The sequence below is a fragment of the Euprymna scolopes genome, chromosome 43, assembly GCF_053919585.1.
Source record: "Euprymna scolopes isolate OS-2025 chromosome 43, ASM5391958v1, whole genome shotgun sequence".
Lineage (NCBI taxonomy): Eukaryota > Metazoa > Mollusca > Cephalopoda > Sepiida > Sepiolidae > Euprymna > Euprymna scolopes.
The window spans coordinates 49,149,392-49,165,606 of NC_136524.1; the positions used below are offsets into that span (position 1 = coordinate 49,149,392).

General features: G+C 37.1%; 1 protein-coding gene across 2 annotated transcripts in view; it reads right to left on the minus strand.

The window, feature by feature from the left end:
• Positions 1 to 16,215, minus strand: part of LOC145268335 (menin-like) — a 117,071-nt gene that overhangs the window by 555 nt on the left and 100,301 nt on the right. For both annotated transcript variants that reach the window (XM_080123829.1, XM_080123830.1), the window contains exons 5-6: positions 7,914 to 8,138; positions 1 to 829 (exon numbers count right to left, since the gene is read on the minus strand). The exon at positions 1 to 829 is cut by the window's left edge and continues 555 nt beyond it. In XM_080123829.1, coding sequence (XP_079979955.1) covers positions 1 to 829; positions 7,914 to 8,138 — 1,054 coding nt within the window. The remainder of the gene's footprint in view (positions 830 to 7,913; positions 8,139 to 16,215) is intronic.

Consider the following 16,215-nt stretch of genomic DNA (forward strand, 5'->3'; position numbering starts at 1 on the left):
GTTTGCTGCAACTAATGCAAAGGGTTCACCGCTGCCAAGTAAATAATCTGGGTTCAAAATGGATTCTCCACATGCCTGGGCTAATGCTGCTATATTTGAGTTAGAGACATTATCCTGTCCTTCTTCGCCTGCTTTTGAAACAAACTCCTCAATCGCAGATTTGATCTGGTCATCGTTTGTCTTCCCGTTTAGTTTTGGTGGCTCGAATTTCTCCTTCTCATCTTTGTAGGAAACCCAGGATTTCTTTTGCTTCTTTCCACCAGTTTCAATGTTATTGTTGTTGTTGTTGTTGTTACTGTTCTTAAAGTTTTCCGACCTGTGAGCCAATTCCGATTTCCGACGTAATTTCCTTATGTGTTTATTGATCGAAGAGTCAGAAAGTGTGGGGTATCCATCCTTTTCCAAATTCCCACCATTTCTAGAATTTTCCTTAATTTTGTTGTTTGCTTCTTTACCGTGGCCGTCCTCATCATCTTCCTTCTGCTCATCGTCATCTTCATCATCATATTCCTCCTCTTCGTCCTCCTCCATGTCCCCTTCTTTCTCATCAATCTGTAAATCTATGCTTTGCCTGACCCTTGGATCAAACTTTGACAAGGAGAACACAAGGTGTGTGGCCCAGCCAACGTGGAGCACCGGGGTAGAGCTACCTTCCTCCCACTCGCATATCCCATCATAAAATCTCAACAAGTCTGCATAGCATTCTGGGTCCCGTAAAAAGCTGCCTTTCTTGTCTTTATCTACTGTTCTTACTATTTGCGGAATGAAATCATTGTCTATCTCCAGGAACTCTTTGTAGATTTCTTCGTCCTCTCTGTTATAGTTGTATCTAAATGATGGAGAAAAAAAATAAAAGAAAGAAAGCATTATGATATGCTAAGTCACTTGGTCTGTATATATATTTTTACCATTTTCCACAACGATAAAAAAAAAAAAAAAAAATTCTTGTCCAGAATTCCCCCTATATAAAAAAAAGAAAGAAAGAAAAAAAAAACTGTATGATGTATGTAATTGTGATAAAACAAAAATAGCATACACCAAAAAGCACGTAAATTGATAAAATAATTTTATCTTTAAATAAGAAAATCAAATTTTATGAGTAACTAAGGAATGGCTGTTTTGTCTGCCATTTTGAAATCTATCTTAAAAAACAAAACAAAAAGAACAAAAAAATTTTTAAGAAATCAAACTTACAAGATTTATGCTGTAATACCTACAAATTCTGCTTAATCGCTCAAAAATGATTTTCTTTATAAAAATAAAACTACTTGATCAACTTATGTGATTTTTGGAATATGATATTTTTGTTTTGTCAGTACTATGTACATCATACAATTTTTTTTTTTAATGCTTGCTTTTTACTATAAGGGAAATTCTGGACAAGAACCAAAAAATGGAGATGTTCTGATAAACAAAGATGAAATACAAAAAAAAAAAGTAATAATCTGTTTATTAGATGGCACTGTTTGTCAAAAATGAAGATTTTTACTTATTTCAAAATGAATTGTTCCACAATTAAATATGACATAATAATTTAATTCTACACCCCCATCAGCTCTTCATTCTCTTTATTTTAATGTAATTTTAATTTGCATCTAATTGTTACAATTTTAAATAAACAAATTAAAATGGGCTTTTATGGATTCATATTATTTGGATTCAGCGGACTACTGTTCTCATCTTGAGTGTGATTTTCACAATGTTTCGGTCAATGTAACCTCCGACCTTCTTCAGGTGTATCTTGTCGAACTTGGGAATGCTTCTGTGAAACTGAGTTCGTCAAAATACACCTGAAGAAGGTTGGAGGTTTCATTGACCCAAACGTGAAAATCACACTCAAGATGAGAACAGTAGTCTGATGAATCCAAATAATACGAATAACCAATCCTCATCTCAAAAATTCAGAAATGACTTTTGTGAAGTTTTCTCTAACATGTAAATATATCAAAAAGTTTTTCTGTTAATTCATTTGGAACTGCGATTTTCACCTGTGCCCCATGTTGTATAAGCACAATGTTCTATTTATTTTGTGTGGATGGTTCTGTATAACAATATTTGTGCCCAGGGCAATGCTGGGTTGCCTTGCTGGCGTGACGATATAGTCAGATTCAAAAGAAAAAAAAAATCTACAAATTTATTAAATATAGCGAGAAATGCACATATAATTGTTTTCCAGGAATGTAGATATTCGTATAGCAGGTGTGACCTGTGACCCTGCCAGGATTCTTTACAGTTAAGGACACTGAGGTCAGTGGACAGTGTGATGGATGAGGCTGTCAAAAGGTATTTTATAAAGGTTGAGAACAGACACCTCTCTGATTTGAGAACGAGGTGAAAGAGAAAGAAAAGTTATCAATTTAGAATTTTCTCTAATTCAGAGAAGAGAGAGGGAGGGGAAAGAAAAGTTATTAAGTTAAAATTTTCTCTGATTTAGAGAAGAAAGAGGGGTGGGTGGAAGAAAAGTTAAGTTATAATTTCTGTACATGAAGGGGGAGGAGGAGTGAGCCGCAGAAATTATCGCTAATTCACTTGTGAACCTGCCATATAAGCACCTTAAATTTGATAATAATTGGAAAAGTCTTAAGGCAGGAGGAGGGCAGCATGCAAACAGAAGATTCTACTTAATATGTAGACGTGAAAGATCGTCTATAGTTTTTTGTGACAAATAATATTCTTAGGAAATTAATCCCTATTTCAGTCATGTAAATTCTTTTGAGTTAAGAACAAAATGGACACTCAAGCTGTTTGTTTTTTTCTCCCCTTTTTGTTCTCCCACAATGACGAGATGTCAGGTTATCCATCTAAGCAGCAGCAGCAGCACTTTTTAGTTCCCCGATAAAAGGAAGGTGGACCTGTAACTTCAGCCCTGTCTGTTCATTTGTCCGCACTTTTCTCAACTACGCTCTGGAATCTTTTTAAAATTTTGCACAAATATTAAACATGATATGAGTAAAAAATTAACAGAACAGATTTTCCGGGAAAACTCTAAAATTGACACTTTTGTGCTTAATAAAAAAATTGATGCCTTAGATTTTTATAAAACTTTCTGAAAAGTTGTAACTAACTGATTTCTATATAATTTTGTTTGTCTGTACTTTGCGATAACTCTTGGGTGTGCCCCAGGGACTCTTTTAGGGCTTATAAAAACACTCCATTTTTGGGACTATTTTACCATATTTGTTCAAAATTTTCTGTGTATGTCTATTTAGCAGTTTTGCATGGTGCTGAACTCAAATTAAAATATGTTAAGGCCTTGGGGACTTTTGGGATTAAATGGGGTGGGGGGGTGGGGGTGCAAACGATGGATTTTGTAATTTCTTTTTTTTTTTTTTTTTTGCATCATGCAGAACTCAAATTTACATATGTTAAGGCCTAAAACTGCACCTTTTGTTCATTTTTACCAGGATTTGACGTCCCCTGGCGACTTTTGGGGCTAAATGGAGGTGGGGAAAGTAAATGCTGAACTTAGTCATTTTTTTTATGCCTCGTTCACTGTGCACTCACGGGGGACCATGCATGCTTCACTTGTTTTCTTTGTTCTCTCTTAACTGACAATAAGCAATGAAGCAACATCCAAAAGAGAAATACCTATGTCAAACAAAGAAATCTATTTTCTTTTATTGCTTCCACCCTGGATTACCAACAGTTCCTAAATTAGCATACTCGTATTTTTTTGTATCAGACGGGTTCCAGATCCAAGTGGCAATGCCTCTCTACAGAGGGCACATCCCAACCATGGGTGGTTGTTACTCAGCCTCTTTCTCCACACCGTTATCACCGCATGCTACGATGTACTACAACACCAACCCAGAATGTCTTTGGCAAAGGCTTTTTTTTGCTGGGCTTCTTAGGGGGGATTACTATGCCTAAGAACTGTTTATATACCCCCTAGATTGTAATATGTACAATTTGCGAACACATGTTACATCGACTTTTACAAAATTCTAGCTATTTTAGCCTCTCTCCTGTTGGTTCGGCATTTTTGTATAAATAAAGTGAAACTAAGTTGAAACGGGAGTGGTTCCCGGCTTTTGTTCCGGGAACGTCCAGAAAGCAATCAGCTTTTGATCAATGTGGGGGAAACCCCTTATATCAGACAATTGCTATTTAATTGGACACTCTCCTTTATGTGGGGAGCTAGTTTTCTTGAGGGAAGAACCCCCACCCCCCAGAAAAACTACCTCGCAGCCAAAGTTGGGTAAACAAACCCCAAAAACTGCCTCGTAGTAAAAATTCAGTGCAGAATTTCCTTCCGTCTATGGTGTGATATTTGACCTCATTGGATCCACACACCTTGCAATTGTTTTTAATGCTTAAATTGAAACGCTTTTCAGTTACTCTCCCTTGCTGGCCTAGCAGTAACATGTTAGTTTTTTTTTTATTTATACTCAAGGCTTCGGGTTCGATCCTACTTACCTGCCAAAACTTTTTTTGTTTTTCTGATTTTTTTTAAAAAGTTAAACATCGATTTTATTTTATTATATTTAAACAGGGTTATTACTTCGCCCATTTTATTTGGATCTACCGCCCCCCCCACCTCTAAACACCTGGGCAACGCTGGGCACCCCGGCTAGTCTATAATATAAATCTCATCTGTCTGTTTAAATGTATGCATTTATGTATATTTGCCTAAAACTCTCCACAGAGGCGACAGGTTTTCACAAGATCAGTATTCTTTTGAAGCTCAACCCTTCGGACAACAAATATCGAAAAATTGGCCAAAAACATTAATTCCTTCACCCCCCAACTCGGCACTTTTCTACAAGGAGGGTCAATTTTTTTGCTGACATATTTTCAAGTCATTCAAACCTTGCGTCAACGATGTTGCATAAAAGACATTATTTCAATCGCCCGTGACGTCACAATCGCGGTGGGCGCCTCAATATGACCATTTTTTTTTTTCACCCCCTTTTCCTCTGGCGCGTTACGGGTTCGAGCCTGCCTAAGAGTTCTAATTCTTTTTTTTTGCACTCACAATCTTTTTTTTCTCAACACACACCTACAAATACCAGGGAAATGCCAGGCACCCAGGCTAGTTTTAATATAAAGATAGAGAAGCAAAGAAAAGAAAAAAGAAGATAACAAGTTTTTTTTTTTGCTTGTTTTATGAGTTTTTTGTTTTTTTTAATAAAAAGGGGATTGTCCAAATTGAATAGCAATTGTTTGATATAAGAAGAAATTCCGCATTGATCAAAGCTGATTGCTTTCTGGAAGTTTGCCAGGAACAATGCCAGCTTCGAATTAGTTTCGCTTTTATACGAAAAAGCCGAATCAACACACGGCGATGGAAAAAAATCTCAAAAATAGTGCGTAAAAGTTGGGCAAATTAAAAATAGACTTGACCCTCGTTCTTAAGTTATAGATATTATGATTTAGACAGCATATAAAAAGTTTTAGGAAGGAGTGAGCCGACCGATCACCCCTCGGAAAAAAGCCTTTTGTAGGCATACACAAAAGTGCACACACTAACACACATTTTCGCTTTTATATATATACACTAGCGGGGAGTACCCGGTGTTGCCCGGATATTTGTAGGTGTGTGTCTTTGGAGGGGGGGGGTTTAAATCAGAAAAAAAAGGAAACTTAACGATAGCGATTTAAAAAAAAAATATGGGTGGTTGGTGGCATGTGGGCTCGAAACCCGGAGCCTTGAGGCCTGTAGACTGAGCCTGAACACCTGCGCTACGGCGACAATGTTAATGTAAGAGCGATTAAAGTGAGTCAAGTCAGGGAGGTTTGATTGACAGGTGGACGCTTAATGAGGTCATCGCAGTAGCGTTACGATGACGGGGCAGTTTTTTGGCATTTGTTTACTTTGTTTCACTGTGGGGCAGTTTGGGCTTCCCCAAGATGATGGGAGGGGGGAAACCAGCTCCCCACTGAAAGGGGACTGTCCAAATTGAATAGCAATTGTCTGATATAAGGAAAAAAACACATTGATCAAAGCTTCTGGATGTCGCCAGCGATTGCGCTGGGAACGATGCAACAACCTTCATATTAGTATCGCTTTTATTATACAAAAAAAGCGAATCTACATGTGCCGATCGAAAAACGTTGAATATTTAGCTTTTCAAAGTTGGGCAAATTAAATACACACACGACCCCCGTTCGTAACTCGTAGATATTATGATTTAGATGTGATATAAAAAGTTTTAAAAATGAGCGACGGCCTCAAGAAGCCGCCGGAAAAAATTCTTTCGCGGACATACATACACACATTTTTGTTTTTATATATATAGACTAGCTGGGGGTACCCGGCGTTGCCCGGATGTTTGGAGGTGTGTGTGGTTTTGGGTAAATCAAAACTCCGTTGGGGGGGTTTAAAATTAAAAAAAATGTTTTGGTAAGTAAGTATGAGGATCGAACCCGAACTCTTACGGCGAAGTTGGAAATTAAAGTGTGAAAAAAAAAAAAAAAAAAAAAAAGAAGTGCGACGTTAACCATTGGGCCCCCGCGAAATACTAGCGGAAACACGTTTGAATTTATTTAATTACTTAGAATTGGCAGGTGCATGTTTTAATGACTGAATGAGGTCAACTTTGACTGCGGAACAGTATTTTATTTATTGTGGGAACGCCTTTTTATTTTTATTTTCTCAAGATGTTGGGGGGGAGGGGAGAGACCAGCTCCCCATAAAAAGAGGATTGTCCTGTGGAATTGTCTTCCGTTTTCCTGCTTTCCGGCTGACTACAATATGGTTGTGTTCAAGTCTAACGTAAATAAGTTCTTGATGAGCCGTTCCATATAAGTTATCAAATTTACCAAATTTTCATTACTAATGATTACTATATTGTCCAATTTCTACTGTACACTCTTTAACCCTTATCCTTGAGTGGCCTCTTGGCCTTGATAATGTGGTGATGCCTATGTAAAAAAATTGAATAGAAATTGTCTGATATAAGGAAAATATTTCCACATTGATCAAATCTGATTGCTTCCGGACATTTCCGGCGTCCGGAAAAATACCACCAGAATTAGTGTCGCTTTTATTATACGAAAAAGCCTAATCCACATGCGACGAGCGAAAAATGTTGAATATTTATCTTTTCAAATTCGAGCAAATTAAATAGACAGGCGACCTCTGTTGTTAACTCGTTGATATTATGATTTATATGTGATATAAAAAGTTTTAAGAAGTTGTGGCCGACCGGCCACTTCTCGGAAAAAAAGCCTTTTACAGACATACAGAAAAAGCGAACATACATACATACACACATTTATAGACGGTAAAGTAGAAAATTAATTATTAATCAAAATAATTTTCAAAGTAAACTGAAAGTTATACTTAAATAATAGAGATTCCAAACTATGAGTAAATTCCCTTATTTAAGTTACATTTCAAAAATAATAATGGCAGATCAATGGATCGTGAAAGTGCATGTTTTATGTAATGATGTAGTAATCCTCATAGTTGTAGTGTCATGATATTTCGGCCAACTATTCTTCTGATCTTTATCAGGTGGTTAACCATGACTGGCTAGGAATGCTGAGTCTTTTTAACTGTATCCCCAGTAATTACTGCCTTCCATAGTTGTTGTCTCACCAAGTTTTGGCCAAGTAAGCCTCTGGCTTGCTTTGGGTAGGATTGAAACTGCTATCTTTAGACAATCTCGAACCGTAGAGATTCAAAGCCTCTATCCACTGCGTCATGGGCTCCAGAGACCAGAGGAATAGTTGGTCGAAATGTTGTGAAACCACAACTACGAAGATGAGGATAATAGTCCGCAAATAAATAAATAAATAAATAAACAAATTACTCGTCTCAAAAGATTCCAATAATAAAAATAATATGCAGTAATATGTTACTGATTTTGACGTGACATTTAAGTTATAACGTTTTCAGGTGAAATTGACTTCAAAAATTAAGTAGATAATATTGGTTTTTAATGGAAAGTCAAAATAGGTGGACTTACCCTTTCATAACAGCACTGGCATTTGACCAAAAGTTTAGCGCCTTCTTATATTGACCGTTTCGAAAAAGAAATGCTCCCATATAAGTATAAGGGTAGACGTGTTGGTTATCATAATACCTCTTATCAGCATCAATACCTTCTTGGAATAATGTTAAAGGAGGTGGTTGCCCAGGTGAACGAGACATTTCTTCAAGATCTCCAAGGTTGCCAAGAGCCATTGGATACCTGATGAGAAATAAAAAAAATATGAATGAAATAGCATATACATATACATATACATATATATATATATATATATATATATATATATTTAGTGGAGATGGTAATTAATAAAAACTGAAGAAAGTGCTCAATACTGTTGTAGAGCAAATATGCGTTTTATTTTTTATTACCGTATCTTTCTGTTAAAGTTACATTATTGTTTCGGCTACACGGCCGTTTTTTTATCCGTCTGTAGGGTCCTCAAACTTAAAAGTCTGAGGACGCTACAGACGGCCAAAAAAACGGCCGTGGAGCTGAAACAATAATGTAACTTAACAGAAAGATACGGTAATAAAAAATAAAACATATATATATATATATATATATATATATATATATATATATATATATATATACATACATATATATTGAATGAATGACAAAAATCTATATTCCCAAGTTCATGATATTGAGCATCTTATAATTTATTCCTTTAATTCAGTTGACTTATACAATTCTTGACAGTATCTGTTTCATAGCACAAAATCAATCACTTAATTATTATATCAATCAGTGAATCTATTATGCCTTTAATTCATCAGAAGAAATAGCAACAATCAATCCGTCAAAAGGAAATAAAGTGCGTTTTGACATGATTAAAATCCGAAAATTGGAAGAGAAGCTGTAAATATCTTATATGTGTGTATGTGTTTATACACACACACACACGCGCGCACACACACACAAATGAGATAAATCACAGATTAGAAATCAAGTGAATTGTCCTATTAAATATTACAATGAGGTAATATTTTTAGGACGATCCTCCTCTGATGATATAAGTCATTATTGAAAATCCATGGATTAAGGAAATAATTATAATTCTCCATATATTTCTTGTTTCAAACAATAAATTCTTAACTTGAATATATTTTTATGTATATTTTAATCTACAGAATTTAACTTTAGCCATTTATATGAAGGATGCTCCAAAAGTAATACCTCCTATTTTTTATTCGATCAAAATGGATTGTAAATCTGAACTTATGCATTCATGACTTGAAAGTTTCATCTCTCTGTTGCAGATATTGATGATGTGAGACTCTAAGAACGCAAACCCGATCATGGATATACATCAGAAGCAGATGTATGTCATTGAATTCCTTCATGCCAAAAAAATTAAACCAATCAAAATTCATCAGCACATATTCAATGTTTACAAAGCCGATATAGTAGATGTCAGCATAGTTAGGAGATGAGTTCACTGATTTCAGAGTGGTGACAGAGATGTGAGTGATAGTGCGCTCCAGACTTTTATAACCGAGGCATCAAAAGAGATTGGCAAAAGTGCACTAAGAATGGTGCTGACTATGTAGAAAACTTAAGTCCTGGAGCACAAAAGGTCACTCATTTTAATGGTACTGCTTTCATCTTTGTAGCTCTTCAATGTTTCAGCTTTTAAGTTGAAAAAATAGAACTTACTTTTGGAATGACACTGTTTGGTTTTTGATCTTAAATTTTTTTTTTAAGAGTCAAAGCGAAAACTGATGGAGCAATTATCGAATAAGGATCCCAGATGCTGAGAGACTCAAACGAGACACATTCCAATTGATACCGGTTGACTGTCAACGCACGTGTAATTTGTAAACAAACATACACAACTTGAATTGCTTTTTTATACGTTCATTTTTAATATAGGGAAAGATTAAGAGAAAAGTGGAGGGGAATATATATTTTTTTTTTATGTATTGTGCATTCTTTTCTTAGGGTGGGGGTGGGATTCATTTTTTTAACAAAACTTTTTAATAAACGAATGTAGAGATGGTGTCTCTGAAGAAAATTTTCATTTTACAAAATTTTTTAAATGACTTTATTTTCTACAATTGACTTTTTTTTTTTCTTTGAGGCATTTAAACAGACATATTCATTTTTTTAATGTAGGCTGTGTTTTTTTTTTTTGTCTTTTACAAAACATTATTCATAAACAAATGCAGACGTTGTGTGTTTATCTTGGTAAATGATTTTTTTAATGAGTTCATTCTCTATGATTATGGAATTTATGTTTAATTTAAGTTTATAAAATACATTTTTAATTAAGAAAAAAATTACACAAACTTTTGACCTCCCAAGAAAGGGCACTGTGGATTGATACAAAAAATTAAATTACCTCAGTCTAGAAAGATTTCCATAAATATTTATTTTTCAATGTAGGGTGCAATTTTTTTTAATTACCAACCAGAGGAAAGATAAAGTGTAGTATCAGAGCAGATACTACACTTTGCTCCTTGCCAAAAGGCCAATGACAGTTTTGAAAAAAATATTTTCTGTGTTTTGTGTTTGTAGTTCAATATTTATTCAAATATTTTTTTGGAAACCATTAACTTTAGCGAAAAAAAAAAAAAAAAAAAAAATTTTTTAAATATTAAATTTTAATTTAATCTCATGATACAAGTGATGAGTGAGAAGCATGATAGAGAATGATTTGAGATTTTCCCACTATACCGTAAACTGTTCATGTTATTTTATGAATCATATAAATCAAGTCCATACACAGACAACAGAAAGCTATTGGAATCGTCATGAATGTTAAATGAATATTAAATGAATGTTATATAAATGTGAAATGAATGTTAAATAAATATCTCAGACTCCTATCTAACGGAATTTCCGTATAATAAAAAAAAATGCTCAGAAAATACCTTTTTCAAATTGTATGATATTCATTTAAACGTAGTTTGTTTAAATATATCATGTTCCTTACATCGTGTCTAACTTTTGACCTTGTGGAGAGGCAAGTAAATAGATTTTTTTGTTTGTTTATACTTGTTGCTCATAAAAAAAAAAATTTGAAAAAGTTTTTAAACTGATCTCTACAATGTTTCGCTTGTTTATTAATAGTTTTGTAAATTAAAGTAAAGATTTAATGTTTGATGCATAAAAATTGCCTAGGTCTAGAAGGACTTCTCCTCCACTCACTGAAGACAGGAAAGGTGAGCATCCCAAATTCTCATTTAATTAAAAAAAAAAAAAAAATCAAAATCTCTATGATCGTTTATTAAAAAGTTTTGCTAAAAAAAGAAAAGAAAAAAGAAAAACCCTCCCTTCCCTGAAAAAAGGCATAAAATTCCATCCCTTTTTCATTAAATAAATCTTTCCTTATATTAAAAATCAATGACTAAACAACTCAAGTTGTGTATGTTTGTTTACAAATGACAAGTGTTTTTTTTTTTTTTTTTTTTTTAATTACATTTTCACCCCAAACAAGGCACATTTCCACTTTGGTGTAGGGGGCTACTATCAGGGACATAGGCATCAGGGGTACTGTGTAGGGAGTTGGGCAGCAAGATGTTGGTTCACATTGCACTTTAACTTCTGCATGTCAGTACAGTTTGGAAAGCAAGGACCCGGCAGGGAATTCCAAAGTCTAGCTGTCCTGGGGAAGAAACTACTGGAGCAGAAGGCTCTCTTACATCTAGGGATCTCTACTGCGAAGGGGTGGGATTTAGCTGCTTGTCGGGTTTGTCAGGGGTATTTACGTCGTGGGGGCACAAGTGCTTGCAGTCCGTCAGAGCATTCACTGCTAAAGTACTTGTAGAAAAGGCAGAGGGATGCCACATTTTGTCAATGGGACAGGGGCTGAAGTTTAGATGACAGTTCAGGACCTATCAGATTGGCGACTCTCTTTTGAACCTTGTCTAGGAGCGAGAGACTAGTGGTAGATGCACCAGCCCAAATATGACAACATACATGGGTGAATGGTGGCCTTATAGAGGTACAAAATACTTTCGGGCGTTAGCATCTTTCTAGTACGGTAGAGAGAATCTACCTTCTTCGCAGCGGTCCTAGCAATACTCTCAATGTAATTGTTCCAACTCATGTTTCCTGAGAGCATTAGGCCGGGGAGTTTAAAGGATGTACTTTCAGATAACGAGTCATTGGCCATTGCTATTGGTGGTAGAGAAGGTTTCTTGTAATTATTGAAGGAAACGAGTTTAGTCTTGCCAGCATTGAATGTGACCAAACATTTATGTTCCCATCCCACTACAGATTGAAGGTCATCCTCTAGTGTTTCTGCCATTTCTTTAGATATGTGTTCATTTGTTTTCCTGTCGTGTCTGTTATAGAGTGTGGTGTCGTCAGTATATATACCCATCTCACAGGCAATTTTGTCAGGGAGGTCATTATGAATATTAGGAATAACCGAGGTCCTAGGATAGACCCGTGAGGCACACTCGCATTTATATCATATTGTTTAGATGTACGACCGTCGAGGACAACCTGGATTTTTCTCTTATCTAAAAAAGGATTTAATTATGTCATATATTCTTCCAGTGATACCATATGATTTGATTTCCCTGAGACTTTCATGCCATACCCTGTCAAAAGCCTTAGATATATCTAGAGCTACCGCTCTACCCTCCCCCGCTTTGTCAAGTGACTGGTACATACGTTCTGAGACTACAGTTAGGATGTCTGCTGTTGAACAGGCTTGCCTAAATCCATATTGTTGGTCAATCAGAAGTTTAGCATCTGTAAGGTGATGGACTAGAGCTTGGTTAATTATGGTCTCAAATATTTTGGCGAAAAGTGGGAGGAAGCTAATGGGGCGAAAATTTACTGGGTCAGTTCTTCCGCCAGAATTCTTGAAAACTGGTACTACAGAAGCAGTTTTCCAGCAGGCAGGAAAGCAAGATTCATTAAGGCATTTGTTGTAAAGTTTGGAAGGAACTGGAGCTACTTCAGCGGAGCACTTTTTTAATAGCACAGCTGGGATGAGATCGGGTCCACATGCTTTTGAAGTGTCAAGATTTCTTATGATAGCATGCACCTGAGAAGGGGTGATTTTCAGATCGTCTAGTGTGGCGTCTGTCTGCAAAGGAAAGTCAGGGAGGGGGTGGTTAGCAAGGTCCAGTGTGGAGTTGGAGGCAAACCAACTGGCAAGCATGTTAGCCTTCTCAGTTGCTGAGCAAACAATCTCATGATTGTTGGATAGTGGGGGGATTGTTGATTGCCCATTATTTACTACACTGTAGTAGATTTTCCAGAAGTCGCGGGTTCCTAATTTCTGTGCTTCAATACGTTTTTCGATGGTTTCAGTAAATTCTCTCTTAGCTGTCACTATTTCTTTCTTACAGTTACTTCTGCCTGTTTGAACTGAACTTATGTCGGTTAAATCTGCGGTACGCATGCTGCCTTTGCATGATGGCGGCTGCACAAGTAGAAGTAAACCATTGGGGAGAGTGGGGCTTGCTATAAAATTTCCGTGGGGGAACATGTGCTTCAATTGCTGTTTTGAACCATTCAGTGGTCTCATTTGCGCACTGTTCAGCAGGAAGTGAAAAGATATTTTACCATGGGGCGTCCTGATGAGATTCCTGATGGCTTCCCAGTCAGCCTTTTTATAATATCTCGTTGTTTTGAGCACTGGTTCTTCAGTTTTGGCTCTAAAGTTTAGGGCTATTTCAACTATTACCACTGCATGATCGGCGTTCCTAAGTGAGCTGTGGGCATTAATTACACAGTTATCAGGAACTGTAGTCAGAAACAGATCTAGAAGTGATGCGTGTTGTTCTTGCTGGTCTGGGAAACGGGTTGGAAACGTAACCATCTGTGATAGGGAATGAGATATAGAGAAGTTATATGGAGTCATACCAGCTGCGTCTGTGTGAGTAGAAAATCAAAACCAGTTGCTGTGGAGGACATTGAAGTCACCAAACACATGAACTTGTACGCTAGTGTAGAAGGAAAGTGCTGTATCTATGCTTATTGTTTATTAGGATACAGTCCTGGGTCGAGGAAGAGCGGTAGAGAAAATAAAAGTAGCTAATGTTATGTTGCATGTTAAGTCTAAAGCACATAAAGGCTTGATCGTCCGATTCTAGTTTTGTTTCTCTAGTCAAGGAGAGGGTGTTCCGAATATATACTCCAAGCCCGTGCATATGTTTGTCAGAGTCCTTACGGCAGAGTGGGAGATATTCAGGCATGTTTTTTTTATTTTTTTTAACAATGGTAACATCTACTGGGGTACTATGCTGGGATTTGGGCAACAGGATGTCTTCATGTTACACTTGAACTTCTGCACGTCAGTACAGTTGGGGAAGCAGGGACCTGGAATGGAATTCCAAAGTCTAGCGGTTCTGGGGAAGAAACTATTGGAGTAGAAAGATCTTTTAGATCTAGGAATCTCTACTGTGTGGGGGTGAGATTTAGGTGTCTGTCGGGTTTGTCAAGGGTGTTTACGTTGTGGGGGCACAAGTGCTTGCAGTTCGTCAAAGCATTCTCCATTAAAATACTTGTAGAACAGGCAGAGGGATACAACATTTCGTCGATGGGACAGAAGCTGAAGCTTAGATGACAGTTCAGGGCCTATCAGATTGGCGACTCTCTTTTGAACCTTGTCTAGGAGCGAGAGACTAGTGGTAGATGCACCAGCCCAAATATGACAGCAATACTCCATACATGGGCGAATGGTGGCCTTATAGAGATACAGGATACTTTTGGGTGTTAGTAATTTTCTAGCACGGTAGAGAGAGCCTACCTTCTTCGCAGCGGTCCTAGCAATGCTTTCAATGTAATTGTTCCAACTCATGTTTCCTGTGAACGTTAGGCCAAGGAGTTTGAAAGATGTACTCTCAGATAAAGTGTCGTTGGCCATTGCTATTGGTGATAGAAAAGGTTTCTTGTAATTATTGAAGGAAACTAGTTTAGTCTTGGCGGCATTGTACGTGACCATCCATTTTTGTCCCCATTCCACTACAGATTGGAGGTAATCCTCTAGTGTTTCTGCCAATTCTTTAGATATGTGTTCATTTGTTTTCCTGTCGTGTCTGTTATAGAGTGTTATGTCATCAGCATATATACCCATCTCAGAGGCAATTTTGTCGGGGAGGTCATTTATGAATATTAGGAACAACAGAGGTCCAAGGATAGACCCTTGGAGCACTCCCGCATTTATATCATATTATTTAGATGTACGACCGTCGAGGACAACCTGGATTTTTCTCTTATCTAAGAAGGATTTAATTATGTTTAGTATTCTACCAGTGATACCGCATGATCTAATTTTCCTGAGGAGACCCTCATGCCACACCCTGCCTTAGAAATATCTGGAGCTACCGCTCAGCCCTCCCCGGTTTTGTCCAGTGACTCATATATACATTCTGAGATTACAGTTTTCCAACAGCCAGGTTTTTTATGATAGCATGCACCTGAGCAGGGATGATTTTCAGCATGGCGTCTGTCCGCATAGTTTGGTAGGGGTGGTTGAGAGGGTCCAGTGTGGAGTTTGAGGCAAACCGACTGGCAAACATCTTAGTCTTCTCTGTTGCTGAGCAAACAACCTCATGATTGTTGGATAGTAGGGGAATTGTTGATTGCCTATTATTTACTACACTGTTGTAGATTTTCCAAAAGTCACGAGTTCCTAATTTCTGTGCTTCGATGCGTTTTTTAGTTAAAGTAATTAGAGGGAATGGAGGAGTGTAGGTTAGTCTCACTTAGTGCTAAGATATCCAGGGTGTTTGTTAGGAGAAATGTTTCGACATCATTTAAATTAGTTCTAAGCTCACGGATGTTCGTAAATGCAAACCTCAAGGGAGAAGGCAGGTTGGTTTTGTTTGAGTTTGGGCCTGGTTTTAGCATAATTTTTGATCGTACTGTCATTTTTTTTTTTTTTTAAGAGTTTCAGTTTAGGTAAGGAGTGCTGAACAAGTCGTTATGCAGAATACCAAACATGGAACACAAACAGACAATCAGTCGTCCTGCCAACTACTAGGATTGAGGCCTCGGGATAGCCATCTGGGGATGAGTGCAGGGTCCCTTTCCATGCGCGACATGGTACTACAAACAACCCGATATTATACAACTGTTGATGGAGCAGCTGCTCTAAGCGCTACCAAAGAGTTAGGGCTCCTGTACTACCAGTCAGAAACAGCAGCCAGGAACTGTTTATCCGGTACTCTCAACCCATCATTGGCAATTGACTGGTGTCGATCGGAATGTGTTCTGCTTGAGTCTTTTGGTTTCTGAGGTCCTTAATTCATAACTGCTCCAAACCGATATTATTGATCACATCATTCTATTTGCAACAGCTCAAAAGGAA